This window comes from Gouania willdenowi, chromosome 3 (assembly GCF_900634775.1).
Source record: "Gouania willdenowi chromosome 3, fGouWil2.1, whole genome shotgun sequence".
Lineage (NCBI taxonomy): Eukaryota > Metazoa > Chordata > Actinopteri > Blenniiformes > Gobiesocidae > Gouania > Gouania willdenowi.
In genome coordinates this window covers 23,087,944-23,105,412 of record NC_041046.1, presented here as the reverse complement: position 1 = coordinate 23,105,412, position 17,469 = coordinate 23,087,944, and the positions used below count along the sequence as shown (strand labels likewise).

General features: G+C 41.4%; 1 protein-coding gene across 1 annotated transcript; it reads left to right on the top strand.

Annotated features, from left to right (window-relative positions):
• The first annotated feature begins 26 nt into the window (after positions 1 to 26).
• LOC114461183 (globoside alpha-1,3-N-acetylgalactosaminyltransferase 1-like) lies at positions 27 to 16,857 on the top strand. The gene is made up of 12 exons (XM_028443077.1): positions 27 to 178; positions 1,338 to 1,432; positions 7,173 to 7,214; positions 7,356 to 7,448; positions 8,878 to 8,910; positions 9,849 to 9,983; positions 10,155 to 10,263; positions 10,532 to 10,645; positions 14,246 to 14,362; positions 14,541 to 14,674; positions 15,734 to 15,811; positions 15,944 to 16,857. Exons 2-12 carry the CDS (start codon positions 1,368 to 1,370, stop codon positions 16,089 to 16,091), a joined length of 1,068 nt encoding a protein of 355 aa, XP_028298878.1. The 5' UTR covers positions 27 to 178; positions 1,338 to 1,367; the 3' UTR covers positions 16,092 to 16,857.
• The last annotated feature ends 612 nt before the right edge of the window (positions 16,858 to 17,469 follow it).

Below are 17,469 nucleotides of genomic sequence, written 5' to 3'. Positions count from 1 at the left end.
TTTCAGTCAGTCAGTCGTGCCACTGGGAAAATGCAGTCTATCGCTGGTTGTTGATGGCATTGTCTATAATGTCCAATAGTTTGTCCAGTGTCCAGCTCGCAGCAGCCTTCACCAGAGAGTCCAGCCTCATCCCAGCTCACAGCTGTCTAATTCTGTGAAATCTACTAAAAAAGTAAAGGTAAAATTCCTTTTCAATTGAAGTCAAACTTACGCATCAAAACTTTTTAACTGTTTTACCAAAAGGTATTTTATTTATACCAAGCAAAATCATTTCAATGCCTTTGTTGAAAAAAAATGTTGTGTTTGTGTATGTGTGTGTGCTAGTTGATCAGCTCAAACACTGCATTTACATTATGTATGCTTTTTTATTTTTCTGTGGAGTTGTTTGTATTTAGAAATATTATAGTATGATTTATCTCGCTGGTCTTACTCTGGTGTCAGTGTTGGTTAAACTTGTAGCACAGGGCGTGTAAACAGTTGCTCAAACCGATACAGACAGAAGCCCTTTAAACACTCAGTGACAGGCAGCAGCCTCTACCGGACACATCACAGACTGTGTGCATCTGGGTTAACTTACATATCAACAATAGACACTTCTGTTTAAACACTGTAAGACCCTGGCAGATCACGTAAACCAATTTGGGTCAGACAGAGGTAATCAGAGACACACACAACTGCGAGCCAGGGAAGTATCACTTAGACAATCACCTACATGTGCCAGAGCTGGACAGGAAGGGTGTGTCCAGGTTATTAGGTTACCAAATCCTTCCTGCCTTCCTGTTCAGACATCAGACTCTTCTTCCCAAATGGAACTGTTCAGTTCACAGACACAGTCTTCCTTTTCCAGACACCTGCCGGTTCACAGGTGAACAAAAACCAAACAGAATGTGGACAAGTGGTCGGTCATATACCTTGTCGGGTTAAATGTGTCGTGCAATCAGGATTTTTGGAAGGTGCATGTCAGGTTATGGCGTGGGGGTCTGCATCGATGTAGAGGGCTACGTGTGGCTACTGCGTCGACTTGACGTAGAACCCTATAGGCTTTAACTGGAAGGAAATAATAGCTCGCAGCGCTACTGCAAGGCTTTTCAGATTCACACACATGGGAAAATAGCTCCCACTGTCCACAGTGTGTGAAAGAGGTTAAGGAACCACAAATGCAGTGGCAGAGCCTGTGCATAAAGATTACAGTTGACACAGCACAACACTATTTTTTACAAATCACATCATTCAGACATGACGCCATATGGGGTGGGGCTTAAGAACCATAAATCATATGTTATTTAAAGGCTAAAAATCAAATATTGGCTTAAATGTGTCGTTCTATTTTTATTTAGGTTTACCGAACATCCAATTCAAGGCTGGATATGTTGTCTTTTATTTCCAAGACCCATCTTTTGATGAGCTCTGCTTTTCTTCTCGTCTTTTTGTGGTAAGTTGTTAACGTTTCCTTTTATAAAATGACTTTCATGATATGCATGCACATTCAAACATGCTTCAACCTCATCATTGAAACCTTCAGTAAATAAAACCTGAAAAATTTACCATTTATCAACATACAGTATCAGTGAGGTTCTATTTCATAAGATTTCGTGAGATGTATCACTATGGGATGCACACTGCATCTGCAGTCCTCAGAAGCATTTTTCTCAATCTGCCAATCCTGACTGGATGGTGAAACGGGTCCGTCCGCCAGGGACACTCCTTCCTCCTACAAGAGGAGGAGGTGGCCGACACACTTCATTCAGACACCTGTTCTCACTCTTAAGCATATCTCGCGTCTTTCCTACCAGCTCAACTGTTCACTGGCAGTTCTTTTTTAGCCTCTGCTGACAGACACTGATAGGATTTTGGATACACTTGCTTTTTTGTGGACCACACCAGGTCAAAAACATCCAGCGCTTACCTGGCCTCCGCTTGGTCGGGGCCGTCTTCGGTTCGACGTCCCACCACGGTCTCAAACCCCTGGGCATTAGCACACCAGCTGACGGCCTGGCTTCCAACGCTGCCCCCGACGTCCTTGACGATCTGGCGCGCGTTAACCCACCTTGCGGGCGCTCACACACCAGTGGACGGCCCAGCTTCACTTGACACCACACCAGGGTCCCAAGCTCCCAGATGCCAGCTCTCAGCTGTCGGCTCAAGCCCAACGCTGCCCTCGATGGTGGACGAATCATGGCGTTTACCCACTTTTCCCCTCAGAAAAGGCGAGAGATGGACCGCGCTCGCAGCCCCGCCCTGGGTCGGTGTTAAGGACTATATTGAGAGGATGCAGGCTGCAGCTTGCAGCTGTCCCTCCTCGTATTGCCGGTATAATACACTCACAGACTCAGGGAGAATTGGCCCGTGTTCTACAGGAGATGATCCTCTCTTTGATACACAAAGGAACGATCTCTGGGTATTTTCTCTCTATCTGTCCCGCCCCGCCTTCTCAGTACGGTCGGTTTGGTTTGTCCAGGAAGCAGCCGGGAGTTCCCTGTTCTCCAGCTCCACCTGTTTTGCTTTTGAGCGTGCACCTGGGGGTCCCCCACACCCTCATCATCCCGCTGCCACGGCACAATCCGGGGTCAGCCAGGACATGTCAAGACGGAGGGTTCGGCTGCGACGTGCTACCCCCCTTCTTTTCAAGTTCACAAATGTTTTATTAGAGATAATAAAGCCCCTGTCATCACGCTGGCACTACCCGGTTGAACAAACTATTCTCGCCCCGGGGGTGATAACACTGTTCCACCAAGAGAGGACACCACCGCAGCCTTTCTCAAGTGGATGGGCTGCAGCAGCGCTCCACTCTCTCCCATGGAGGCAAGAGATGGGCCGTGATTGTAGCCCCGTCCTGAGTTTTTCAAACAGGCTTGAGAAGATGCAGGCTATAGTTGCCGCTGCCCCTCCTCATTTGCCGGTATAATACACTCGCAGGCTGTGGGAGAATAAGCTTGCATTCTACAGGAGGAAATCCTCTTACTGTTAAACAAAGGGGAAATTTTGTCATTTCTCCCGCACAGGTTTAGTGCGAGTTCTATTCCATAATATGTGTGAGAATCTCACTCATATTACTCATAGAACTGGGGTTATGTCAATAACCTAACGTTTTACTCCAGGTGATTCTGGTCCCCAAACAAAAGGGGGGGAGCAGTATTTGCCCTATCCTGGATGTACGCGCACAGGTATCTCAGGAAATACAGGTTTGGGATCCTTGAGCATGCCTTCCTGCTGTGCCGAGTGCGACAGAGCGTTTTTCACGTCTGTCAATCTGATGATGCATATTTCCTCATCCTAGTGTATCCTCCCCACAGAAAGTATGTGCTTTCCAGGGGATACGTTTTGGGTACCGCAAGCTCTTTTTCAGCTTTTCTTAAGCCCAAGGGTGTCTGTGCAGTCCAGGTAGGCGGTGCCTGCCCCGCTGGGTCAGCAGGACATCCGCTTGGCTGTGTGCCTGGATGGCTGGCTGCATAGCACAGTCGAAGGCGGTGGCCGGAGCACAGGCATATTTTATTACGTCACCTGTCTGACAGTGGGTTTCATGATAAACGTGGAATGGAGCATGTTGTCCCCAGCATAGGATATTATCCTCCTGGGGCTATCCCTGCACTCGGTGTCTTTCACAGCGCGCTTCTTGGTGAAACAGGTGAAAGCTTTCCAGGCATGTCTTACCGGAAAAATCTGTTCAATTCAGATTATGTCCTCTGATGCTCGAGTTGATGGCATCTGCCATCCCTGTAATCTGCCTTGGTCACCTCAACAGGGAAATATTACAACTGTGGATGACCTCATGCGGGCTGAACACAATGCGCCAGAGCGCGGCGTGGCTCTGAGCCACTGGCGGGCCTTGCACAGGGTACCCATGGGCATTGTCTCATCCAGGAAGATGGTCTCCATGGATGCCGGCCTGACGGGCTGGGGTGGAGTTCACGAGGGCTTGTCTGTGAGGGGCCACTGGAATGCGGACCTCCAGCACTATCACATAAATTATTTGGAGCCCTCAGCGTTGTTCCTCTAGCTGAAGAGCTCATAGGGCATCATGTCCTGGTGAGGATGAACAACACCACCGGGGCGGGTTGCGCTCCCGTCGGTTGCATATGATGGCATGCAAACTCATCCTGTGGAGCTCAGACCTGTTGTCCAGGGGTGCGCCGATTTGCGGGGAGTGGATGTTACACCCGGAGGTGATGGGACAGTTGTGGGCTTGTTACGGACAGGCCGATTTGGACCTGTTTGCCGTGGGAGAAAACCGTGCAGTGGACAATGTTTTACTCCGTGCGCAGCACAGATGCTCCCCTCGGCGTAGACGCCCTAGCACACGGTTGGCCACGCGTGCTTCTTTACTTCCCGTTGGCCCTGACACCCCCACTTTGTCTAGGGTGAGGGATCACAGCCATGCACGGATCCTAGTGGCTCCACATTGAACACATTTACCAGTTGCCCTGCACTCGTCCCTGGCAGCTCAGAGACCTGCTGTCACAGGGGAGAGGTTCAATTTCCCACCCGCACCCAGAGCGCCTGGTGCTGTGTGCTTGTCCCCTGAGTGGCTCAATCTGTCAACCTTGGGACTCTCACAGTGTGTGATTTCCACCATACAGAGTGCTTGAGCCCCCTCCACTAGTTCTCTTTCTGATTGCAAGTGGAGGGTATTTGGGGGATGGTGTTTCCAGAGGAGACATATCCCTTTTCTGGTGGGAGTGATTTTGTCATTCCTGCAGGACCTGATTGACAAGTGCAAAGCCTTTTCCGCTCTGAAAGTGTATTTGGTTGCAAACGCCACCTGTCATGTAGGCTTTGGGAAAAAAACGGCGAGTCAGTGCCCACTGATCTGCCAGTTCATGAAAGGATCGCGCAGGCTCCTCCCTGTGTCCAGACCACTAGTACCACCGTGGGATCTGGCTGTGGTCCTGGAAGGACTTAAACATCCTCCTTCCAAACCACTGGAGGAGACGGGCCTGAAGTTGGCCTCTCTAAAGACTGTTTTGTTACTGGCTCTAGCGTCAGCTAAGCAAGTTAGTGACATCCATGCTCCACCCCAGCCTTTGTCCCAAAGGTGGTGGGCTCATGTTTTCCTATTGACCTGTTGGCCTTTTCTGCCTCACAAGGTGAGCAGTGGCCTCACGTGCTGTGTTCGGTACGGTACGTACTTACATGGACATGACAACAAGCATGGCACAATGAGCATTGACGAGCGGTTTTGCTGTACTGTTGTGTACAGACTTCTGCCCTACGTGTTGGTATACGCTCGATAAGTATGTCTGCAATACGGGAGCAACCACATCCCATAGTGAGACATTTCACAAAATATTATGAAATAGAACTTTAGGTGATTTACATAATCAGAATCAGAATTCCTTTATAAATCCCAGGGGGGAATTGCTTAAGATGAGTAATTTGAGTGAGATGTCGACCCTTCTTGCTTGGGCGAGTGAGAAAAGGTGCTTATTTTGAATGATATATGTCATCCACCTCCTCCTCTTACAGGAGGTGGGAGTGTTCCTGGTAGACGGACACGTTTCACCAGCCAATCAGGATTGCTTCTGAGAGCTGCAGATGGAGTGTGTATCCCATAGTGAGACATCTCACTCATATTACTCATAGAACCTGGGTTTCTCTCAATAACCTAAAGTTTTCTATACCCAACAGACCTTTGTGGTGAATTCAGGTGAATTTGTCTTGGAGATAATTAATTAATTAATTAATTAATCTGTCTGTCTGTCTGTCTGTTTATCTATCTATCTATCTATCTATCTATCTATCTATCTATCTATCTATCTATCTATCTCTCTATCTATCTGACAGAGGAATTTGTTACATATTATCATTGTTAACACGTTCTAAAACTGTGCTATTATTGATTGAATTAAATGTCCCTATTAAATGAACCGGAAATATACTGACAATACAGAAACAGCCAAACTGAACATCTGCTTCCACTTGATTAGACAACAATATAAGAGCATTGTATTGTGTTAAGTAACAATATTAGTTCCTGTTTTTGGTTTTACAGAAGCTATTAATTTCATGGAGTGCTTTTAAAGAAGGGAAAAAGTTTTACAAATATATTAAATCTAGTGTTTTGAAGTTTTTAAAATTCTAGTTTCCAATTACTTCCAACTTCCCTAATTATCTAGAAAATACATCATAGGTATACACATAATATCATCCTCTTTGTCATTTTTGTGTTTTTTTGTTTTACAAAACCTGCCTTTTCCATCTGGTGTCTTTCTTCACTCATCATCTCCATTTACAAATAATAACCTCACCTGTAATGATGAATATATTTACTGAAAAGACTGTTTTCACATCTATAACTCTGCTACTGTAAACCTAGGAAGATTTTAAGATCTATATCTAAGCTAGTTACAACCATACTCTTTGGCCAGGGACTTTTGGAACTTTGAATCTTGAATGGTTGACTTTAGAGGTGAGCAAACACATTTTACATGGAGAAATCCCAAGGACACAACCTGGGCCCAAATCTGTTTGCCAACTGCATGAAAATACTGTACGTGAGAAAAACACATCTGTTGATCAATGGGTAACCATTTTATTCTATGAATACTTGGCTTTGGAGGACGGGAGCACCTCGAGAAAATCCTGAGAGAATAAGTGAGGGTAAAATTCTAAATTCACCTCCCTGGTTAATTGACACCATGAACACACATGTATTGTACATTTCAGAGAAAGAAATGGGATTCATGTCAGTGCTCTTATCAACCTCAAACATTGACTGCAGCTGTAAGAATACGTCACACGTTAATCAATAATCAGCTTTACAGAACCTGTGCATTTGTTTTTACTGGAGCATATATTTGCAAGTCATTGACATTTGTTATACTTCTGAAAGAAGGTTGGATTAATTGCACTTAATTTTTTTGTATTCAATTTCTGGACTAAGAAGATATTGTTGACAGTGATTTCTTTGAGTCTATCGCAACTTCTTTGATTGAGAAAAGTGAGATGTAATACATGGATTTTATCTAACCACACCACATTTTCAATCAACTGCTGTTATAGATAGCTAGATAATTTATTTTTTTTTTTTTTTGGGGGGGGTGGCTTTAGTTTATGTATTTCAATGGGTGAAGGTTAGTGCAGATTGCTACAATGTACCACTATGTTACTATATGCACAACAAAGATTCTCACGAGATTGACTTTTTGTCTGACACTCAACAATCTGTGTCTTAGGGCCATCTATATCTACTCTGGAAATACCATCATATCATTTAGGTAAGTTTGGCCCCTGCAGCCAAACCTAGCTTTGTAAATCACACCCTCCTTTGTAACGCTTCTCTAACAGTGTTTAGCTATATCACAATAAATATAAATAAATTGTTGCAGTTTTGTAATTTTGTCTGTTTTCTTTTTCAGTGTTTGTAAGACATTTAAAGAGAAAGACATGGAAGTAAAGCACTGTCCGAACAATAGCAGATGGACAATTGGAGACCTAATGATGTCAAGCAAGTACGAGTCCTCATAACTTATAGCAAAAAAAATAGCTTTGTTTATTTATTGTCTTTACTTTATATAATAATAGATGTTAGGGTTCTACTACATAAAATTGTCTTTTTAGTGTAAGGCAGAGGTAGACAACTTTTAACACAGTGGGTCCACAAAAATGTGTTTGTTTGAATAATGACCAATCTGAGGGTTAACACAGGAAAGAAAAATGTGTTTTTATGGTCATTTTGTATTTTTTTTTCTGTCATTCTGTGTATGTTTTTTGTTGTCTTGCTCATTATGAAGCATTTTGTGCATTTCTGGTGTCCTTCTGTGTAGTTTTCCTGTAAAATATGTTCTTTGTAGCCATATTGTGTATTTGTGCTGTCATTTTGAGTTTTTTGGATAAATTTGTGTATTTCTGGCGTCGTTTTGCTTTGTTAGTAGAGGGACGGAGAGGGTCCCATTCCTCTTTCAAACACTCCCTCTATGTCTGCTTACTCCCTTGTGTGTTTGCTCCTGTACTCCTTCTGGCTTTTGTCTTGCAGGTCCGTGGGATCCTCAGTGTGGAGTTACAGAGACTCAGCGGCTCTGTCTCCACCCTTTTCTCTGCACACACCCAACACAGCATAACGTGGATGGCTGTTCATCATAGGAATGGGATCCACACAAGGTTCCTGCTGCTTAACAGAAGGTTTTCCTTGCCGCCATGATGAATTCATGTTGGGTGTGGGATACATATGTATGTGTATATACGTATATATGCATATGTGTGTATCCATAAAATGAAGAGCCCGTCCTTAAGACTGCTCTACTGTAAAGTGCCTTGAGATACCATTGGTTATGATTTGGCGCTATACAAATAAAGATTGATTGATTGATTGATAGTACATTGGGTTTGCTGAGTCATTTTTCATGTTTTTTTTTGTCTTTTTGTGTACTTTTGTTGTCATTTTCTGTAATTGTGTATATTTTCTGTAATTGTGTATATTTTCTGAGTAGTTTTGTGTATTACTGTTGTCGTTTTGTTCATTTCTGGAGTAGTTTTGCGTGTTTTTGGAGTGTTTGCTCTGTATTTTTCTCTCATTTTGTACGTTTCCTTGGTGGGCCGCATAAAATATGACCGAGGGTCGCATTTGGCCCCCGGGCCATCAGTTTCCTTTGACTGGTGTAAGGTATGTAAGTAAAAGTACCCAATTGAGAACTTGTTTTCCACTAAAAAGAATTGTGAAATAAAAAATCAGTCAAGGCCGCCATGGTACAATCATGTATCAAGTGCGTATTTGCCAGGACATATTCTCTAGCAGTTTGAATTTTGACAGCAAATTTTGTCTTTTGGTCAAAGGTTGACCAGGTGGTGATTTTTACATCATATGCAGTAATGCAGCAATTTCTGGTCTGATTCACCTTTTTTATTACTAACTAATCCTGCCATTATTCTTCTTTGTTGCAGCCTGATATATGACCAGCCAAGTACACAGAGAGGGTAAGATACCAAAAACTGAGCGTGTCTGTTTTGTCAGCGCTGTTGTGGGATTATGTGTATATCAGTATCGGTTTATATCAGAAATTAAGTGTTGGACAATATTGGCAGATATCAGCAAAAAAGCTTATGCTAATGTTATCTAACTGTGCTGGTATTGTTAGCGAAAATATTTCTATACATATGTTCAATAAATTATATTAGTGTTATAGCCATAGCTGCCAAAATTAAGGTTTTGTGTGGCAACAATGCTTGAACGCTTTGAACATCATATGAATTGCTGTTGTTAGGCCGGGTTACCGGACTCAAAACGCCACTCACTTTGTTCTTCTTGTTCTTGTTCTTGTGTACACTAGTTAAAATCGCTACTCTTCTGTTATTCGTGAACGGATCGGGCTGAAATTTAGTAGGTATAACCTATGGATGCGTACGCATCGACGCTCAAAGCCCGATTTTTGTTTTGGGGCCCCGAAAGAAAGAAAACTCGATTTCTCATTTTGATTTCTATTTACGACGGTTGGTGGTTCATTGGCACATACCAATATTTAAATAGGGCCCATTACCCAGTACGTGTCACGGGTGCAGATTTTTCAAACGACTACTCCTCCGTTAATGCTCATTGAATCAGGCTGTAATTTGACATGGATATTCTATGAGCAGATGTGAAGAGTCTCTCTGGGACCTTTTTGAAAGGGAGGGGGGAAGGGGGCCCAAGGGCCCACCCCCTTTTCCGGTAATTTCTAAATTTATCGGAAAATAGTTGTGTGATATATCGTTTCAAAGGCAATTCAACGTAGATTACGATTTTACGTCGCACAATTGGATTTGTTTTACTCTGTGGAACCGAGTCATTTGACTAAATTTTCAGGAACGTGGTAGCTATTCGGTGCGGAGACGGAGAGTCCGGCCGTAGTAAATCCGAATTTGTATTTTTCCACCAGGCGCACTGACGTGGCCACAGTGACAAACTGGAACGCTCCTCTGGTGTGGGAGGGAACCTTTGATCCAATAGTTATAGATGACATCTACAAGAAAATGGACCCCAGAGTGGCCGTGGTGGTTTTTGCTGTTGGAAAGTAGGTGTTTAATACTGTACATTTAGGAGAGTACCCACAGTAGCTCTTTTTCTGGAACTTTTGCTATTTTACCTCTTTGTGCTGGAGAGCAAAGCTGTATTCAACAAAAGATCTTGTATCTGTATGTCCTGTGTGACGTTCACTGACATATTTTCTTCTGAATCCAAATAGATACACACGTTTCATAAAGGGCTTCCTGGAGTCAGCTGAAAACCACTTCCTTGTTGACTTCAGGGTCACTTATTATGTATTCACAGACAATGCAAAAGGTGTTCCCCAAGTAAGTCATACTAATTCAACTAAATGTATATTATTTATCTTATTAAGATTATTTCCCTACAACTGATCTTCCTACTAATTTATCAGCCATTTAATCATCTTTTATTCCTGCTTTATCCTGCTGGGTTTTTCGAGCAAATGTACAGAGAACAAAAATCACAGACTCACAAATTTACTTAGCTTGATTTTAGCTGGAATATTTCTGTTGGGAAATTTGAATAATCTGTTTTTTATGAATATAATTTGATGACTTTCACACCTGTTCACAGGTTGCTTTGGGTAAAGGTCGCAATATTACAGTGGTCCCTGTTCCCAGTGCCAACCGTTGGCAGGATGTGGTTCTTAGTAGAATGAAATGGGCCACCATCACTATTGACAAACAGGTGGGTGTTGAAGGATGCACATTCCATCTATCCATTCATCCATCCATCCACGAGGACACCAAATGCTGTTGCAGAGCACTCTTTAATAGTCAGCCAAACCTTTCATCACGTGGAATCAGAAGCAGAAGTACTTTATTTATCCCAAAGCCAGGGGGGAAATTCCTTTCTTACAGAGGCTCCAGAATTTTAAAAATGAAAAGAAGAAACAATAACGAAAGAAAGAAAAAAAAACAGACACAGTTAAGTAAAATACTGTTATTTGAAGAAACTGGGAAAACATAAACAAAGTCATGGCAAGGCAAATTCATTTGTATAGCACATTTCATACACAAGGTAACTCAGTGTTTTTTACATGATTCAAGGTGAAACAAGTTTATCAGAGAACATAAAATCAGCAGTACATTTAGCTCTACCATATGAAGGCATTTCAAAGAAAGAACCAATTGTTAAACAACAATGAGGAATGAGTAAAATTCTGCTTTAAACATTTCAGATCTGATTTAAGGGAGTTGACAATTAAATTGTCATGAGGTCTGTTTGTTCCAAAAGTTTGGAGAACAATAACTAAACGCTGTTTTGCTGTGTTTGTTCCTGATTCTAGGAACACAGTAAACCTGTCCTGGATCACCTGAGAGTTCTTGATGCCTTGTATGGAACTAACATGTCAAAAATGTGTTTTGGTCCAAGGCCATTTAGGTCTTTTTAAACTAGGAGGAGGATCTTGAAGTATATTCATTGACTTGATTTAATTTGATAATTGGGTTAATGTGGAACATGTTCTTTTCACTCTAGCAGTAGCAGCATTCTGGACCAGCTCCTATCTGATTTCTTGTTTAGATCTGCAAACACTCATTACACTAATCCAGTCTGCTGAAAATTAACAAGCATTTCTCCATCTGGATTAGATATAAAACATTTGATTGTAGCAAAGTTTTTTAGGTGGTAGTAGGAAGACTAGACAGTAATAGCCTTGAGGTGCTTGTTGAAATTCAGCTTTGAGTTAATTACTAAACCAACTTTTTAAGTTTGGTTTGAAGCTTTCATTGACATTTAGATGCTGTCCTGGCATGTTTTCAGAAATCCTCTGGTCAAACCCATAATGTTTGCCCTGTGTGATGAACTCCATGCTGAGACGGCGTTATAGAAAAATACTTTATAAAATATAAAAGGAAGATGCAATTAAAAAATACAGAGACAAAGTCGGAACGAAACGTCAAAAAAGCGGGTATACCAGTGATGTGAAAGGCTCTGTTTGTTCTTCAATTTTAAGGATAGCAAACACAGATATGTAGTTTTTTTCTCTAACTCGCCCAAAGTTTCTGTGAACTGGTTCCAGCCAGTTTGATACAGCTGACTCATCCCGACTCCAAAAGTTTCTTTATCAGAAGAGAAACAATGGCCATGTGTCCTTGTCCTAGTTGTGTTCCTGAGATAGATGTTTTCTGTATGATCTCTTGACAAGTACAATAAATAATGCAGTCATTGTGCATAAACACATGAAAAATTGTACACATGAACACCCATTTAATGATACTAGTACAGTGCAGTATGTACAGTATTCATATCATGGGAGCTTAAGTACCGCTGATGACCAAACTCCATAGCCACTGTAGCGCCAATCAGAAAAGTAACAAAACTGCGCAAAACAAATTTAAAGCTCCAAACTACATGAGTGAATAAGTGAATTAAAGTATTTTCTACAATTCAGCTGTCTTTTTTTTTTTTAAAACAAAAAACATTGTTTACCTTCGAACCGAGTGGTCAGAGCTTAGCTTCCATGCGCGACACCACAGATAATCCGCAGTTTTCCAGATGGAGTATTGAACGGGTTGAGTTTAATACCGACTCTAGTGTAACAGCGCGTTAGTGAGCAATTACAAGGACAGTTATATGGTTTAAACAATGGGAAACTTGTCTGCAAAACACTCACCAGTGGCCAAATTATCTATTCAGAGAGCTCCCTTGTTTGAGACGCTGACGATAGTATGGCGCCGCGATGGACACAGAGGAGGAAGTGGGATTCGTGGAGTCTGTGACCCACGATTTAAAGGAAGTTTGGGATCACAGGAATAATTTTAAATAACCATGAAATATTAACTTCAATAACTTTTAGCAGTACAATAACGTTTTTAATATTGACCTTCTTTTTTAAACCCAAACTGCGACACAGTGACGTTATGAACCCGGAACCGGAAGTCGCCTGTTCAATACAGCGCTCATTAAAGAGAGTGCCGTAATCTTAAAATTAACATTTTGAACATATGCAACACCAAATTACTCCAAAATAATGGATGCACACACTCGTGGTATTTGGAAGCCATTGACAAAATTTCAGGTCGAACAGGCACCGCGTTGGGGAGATATTCGCTCCACACACACGCGCGCACACACACGCACACAATTTTATTAGTAGATAATGATTAATATAATAATTGCCGTAACATTTCCTCCCTTTTTTGTCAACCGTAATAACCAACTCAAAAAACAAAATTATTATATCCCGATAGAATAACCTTCGATTATTTTTTGTAGTTTCACCATGAATATATGCTGTCTTCCTAAATTATAGAATAATCGGGGAGTTGTGTGAAATTAGTCATGCATATCAATTGTTCCGGTGTTTGAGGACAACTTCTCATCGGTAGGATTTATCCACTGTTTAGAGCGTGGGAAGATGTTATCGTGACCACGTGTTTTCACAGCCATCTTGAATGCAGTCTTTTCCTTGATCACGACCGTATCATTTCTGCTAGGTGAGAGGTTGTCCATCCTCCACCTAGCCGTATGCCCTCAGCTCCTGGGTAGCCAAAAGAGACACTCTTTCTGCCTCTGTGTGTCAGCATCAACCGGTATCAGCAACCATTTGCAGTGTGATGCGTGGATCCACATCGCCCGTTCTGCAACCTTCACTGTCGTGTGGGTTGTTAGCTAGACTTGAAAGAGACCAATCCACCTCCGGTTGGTCCACCTCTTTTCGTCTCGCATTGTGTACAATCACAAAGTCACCAGGCTGAATATCGTGCAGATGCGCGGTTGTTGTCAGAGGAAGGGCAGCCTCCAAACACCTTTCACCCTCTCTTGGGGTATCTGCACAGAAGAAAACAAAAAAAAAAACTCAAAAAGAAGGGGGCGTTAGGGTTAGTTAACTAACTGATTGAATTATTAGTACGATTGGGCATCAGCTCAGTCACAGCTCCAGGAAGGTAGAGACAGGTCAGAGGTCGGGATCGGAGAGCCTTCAGATCCTGAAGGGAGCAAACATTCACATGCACAATCAGTGCATATCGGCAAAAAAAATTGAGCAGAGGTTGTCTTTTTTTTTTTTTTTTTCAAAAAAAGTCAAAATGTAATTTGGTTGAGGTTGCAGTCATCAACCTGTCTCAATCTCTTCTCTTTTTTCTGAAATTGAGTAAAAACAAAAAGATAAAAGAACGATCGTTCAAAAACAATAAAGTTATTGGAAAGAAGAAAACGTTCAAGCTCAAATAAAAAAGAAAAAGCTCCAAAAGCTGAGGCTGTACAACAGAAAGAGAGCTGTGTTGAAAAGATGTAACCTTATCTTGTGACATATTTGACTTTGACTTCTTCTTGTGTTTTAAGATTCGTTATGAGGCTGATTATCTTTTTATGATGGACATCGACAGCATCTTCTACAATCGTTTTGGAGCTGAGTCTCTCAGTCGGCTGTCTGCTGTGCTTCATCGTGGCTACTACAAGGTTTTCCTCCAATTTATTCAATGTCCCAAATAACATTATCCTTTTGCCTCAAACATCACTGAAAATCAAATGTGTATATACATAGTCTCTATGAAAATGTTTTTTTTTTTTTTTAAAGGAATTTGTAATGTTTTGGCTTGTAATGAATTCTTCCTTTTTTATTTTATGTTTTGCACAGAATACAAAGAGAAATAGGTTTCCTTATGAGCGCCGGCCTCAGTCAAAGGCTTATATTCCTGCTGGAGAAGGAGACTATTATTACACTGCTGCTGTCTGGAGTGGATACCTGGAAGACATGTACAAACTTGTCAAGTAAATGAAGTCAAATTATTTTTTAATTACTTTTATTCAAGATGTGGGTTACAAAAATGAATGTGGTGTGTGAGTGAGTGTTGGTGGTGGTCAGAGGGACCGATTCCACACTAGGGCAGTCACTCATCAAAACTCACCTTTTTAAGCAAGCTTTTAACATAGGTTTTTTTTATGTATTTTCTGTAGTTAGTTCTGTAGTTACCTTCATTGTTATTAGCTTTTTGATTTGTGCGTAATGTTGCATTGTCTGTCCCTACTGTGCTGTTCTTTCTTTCTTTGAGTTTCTGAAAAGCACTTGTACATTATTATTATTATTATTATTATTATTATTATTATTATTAGGTAAGACTTTACTTGAAGTTTTATACATAAGGCCGACATTACGATGTCATTATGATGACATTAGCATGAATAAGGTGTCAATAAGGCAGTCATTATTATTATTAATAATAATAATAATAATAATAATAATAATAATAATAATAATAATGCATCAACTTTATATAGCACTTTATCATAGACACTCAAAGACGCTTTACATTGCATTATTCTTTCACTCCACACTTAGTGTTGGCAAACTACTGTTGTAGCCACAGCTGCCCTGGGGCAGACTGACAGAAGCGAGGCTGCCATAGTGCGCCATCGGACCCTCCGACCACCACCAACACTCACTCACACACTACGTTCATACTAGGCAATGTAGGCGAAGTGTTGCTCTTTACCCTAACACTTTGTTATTCTAACCCCTAACCCTAAACCTTAACCCTACTTAACCTCATCTAAATTCCTCCATCTAATCCAGAAAATGCCAACATAGCTCCAAAAGTGTCATCATTTAGCAAATGACACTTAATGACAGCCTTCATGACACCTTATTTTAGCTAATAACAGATCATTACAGCCGTATGTATAAAACTTAAAGTAAAGTGTTACGTAGTAGTAGTAGTAGTAGTAGTAGTAGTAGTAGTAGTAGTAGTAGTAGTAGTAGTAGTAGTAGTAGTAGTAGTAGTAGTAAAACCATCAGTCACAGCTTCTAGAACATCTCTTTTTTTTTCACAGACACTGCTATTTTCAATCTGAAGAAGACAAGAAAAACAACATTGAAGCTGTGTGGCAGGAAGAGAGTCACCTTAACAAGTAAGTGCCCAGTGCCCTTCACATGAGAAAAATCACAATATATTTTTTAGTTTTCTGTAGGAGGACCAAACCTCCTCCTACTCTGAGAGGAGATAGGTAACGCAAAATTGCTTGTCGTCCTGTATCATGCAGGTACTTGCTGTACAACAAACCAACCAAGGTGCTGTCACCAGAATACTTGTGGTCTGACTATGATAAGGTACCGCTGGATATTAAAGTCGTCAGGATCTCACAGTTGCGAAAAAATTATGCCGAAGTGAGGCCAAACGGAGGACACTGACATCATGTGCTTAGTATTCAAAAAATAATTATTTTGCAATACATCGGAAATCTGTGGTGGCTTGTTTCATTTTTCTAGGGTTGATAATTAAAAACAAACGTGTGGGGGTAAATGTGTGGGTCAAGACCTGTCCAGCCTATACCTTTTTTTTTGACCAGCATTAGAGCTGCTGCCGGGGACAATAACTAACATTTTTTATAACACAAATAAAGACATAGTGAGGCCTCATAGATAAATAAATCGAAGGTATTCCTTCTGAAAAATGGGAGGATTTACTCACAAACAGACGTGGATATAATATACAGCGTACAATGACTCAGTGAGCATTGAAAGAATAAAGCCAGTGATATATAACAATAAACTAGAAAGCAGAGGAGATGGAGTTGAGTACTTTATTTTGTTTGTATATGTCCTGACATTGTTTTAAACTAGTACAGTGCCCCGTTGTAAGTATGTATTCATATAGTGGAAGCTTAAGTACATCCACGTGTACCTGCCTGCCTAACATTCACTAAACTTATCTATTTTAAGTAGTTAGGTGTAGTGGCAGGTGTGGCGTGAGTGAATCTGCAGTAATCATCTATGGGGGGTGGATCGCTTCTAAATTCATGCGCAGCAATCTATCGAACGCGTAAACGAACGCGAACCCTGCGCCTGCACGTCTGATCTACATTTTACATAGACATAGAATGGGTACAAGTGCGCAATGCACACGTCTGCAAGCACACTTGTTAACGTCTGCAGACGTGTTAACGTGTTAAAGTGTGTGTGTGAGTGTGAGTGTATAACGGACACCATTTAGTCCGGTTACAGTCTGTGTCAAGACACCCGTCCATAGAGTGGTAGTGACTGTAGTGACTACTAACTGGACTAAATAGTGGTCTGTTATACACTCACACACTTACATACCTGTACACGTGTACACGCCTGCACGCAGGTCACATAGACGGTGAGCGATAGTGAAGCGCACCTGATCGAGTTGTGTGTGTGTGTGTGTGTGAGACTCTCTACCTGAGACTCTAATCTCCTCCGTTGGTTCTCTCTCACACACGCGCTGTGACCAAATGACCAAATTAACAGATGCACACACTCGGGGTATTTCGAACCCGTTGACTAAGTTTCAGGTCGAACTCATACCGCGTCGGGGAGAAATTTTCTCCACACACACGCGCACACACAGACTTTTTTGCTTTTATAGATAGATCATGTTTCTCACATCATTTAGTATTAGAATATTTGAGTCATTTGTGGTTTGTTAATCATAAGGTTTAAAACAGCAGATCTGTGATCCTGGAATAATTGCTGTTAATGTTTTTCATATCATTCTAACTTTTCCACTTTTCAAAGAGTTTAAAAAAGTGTTACAAACATTTTTGTT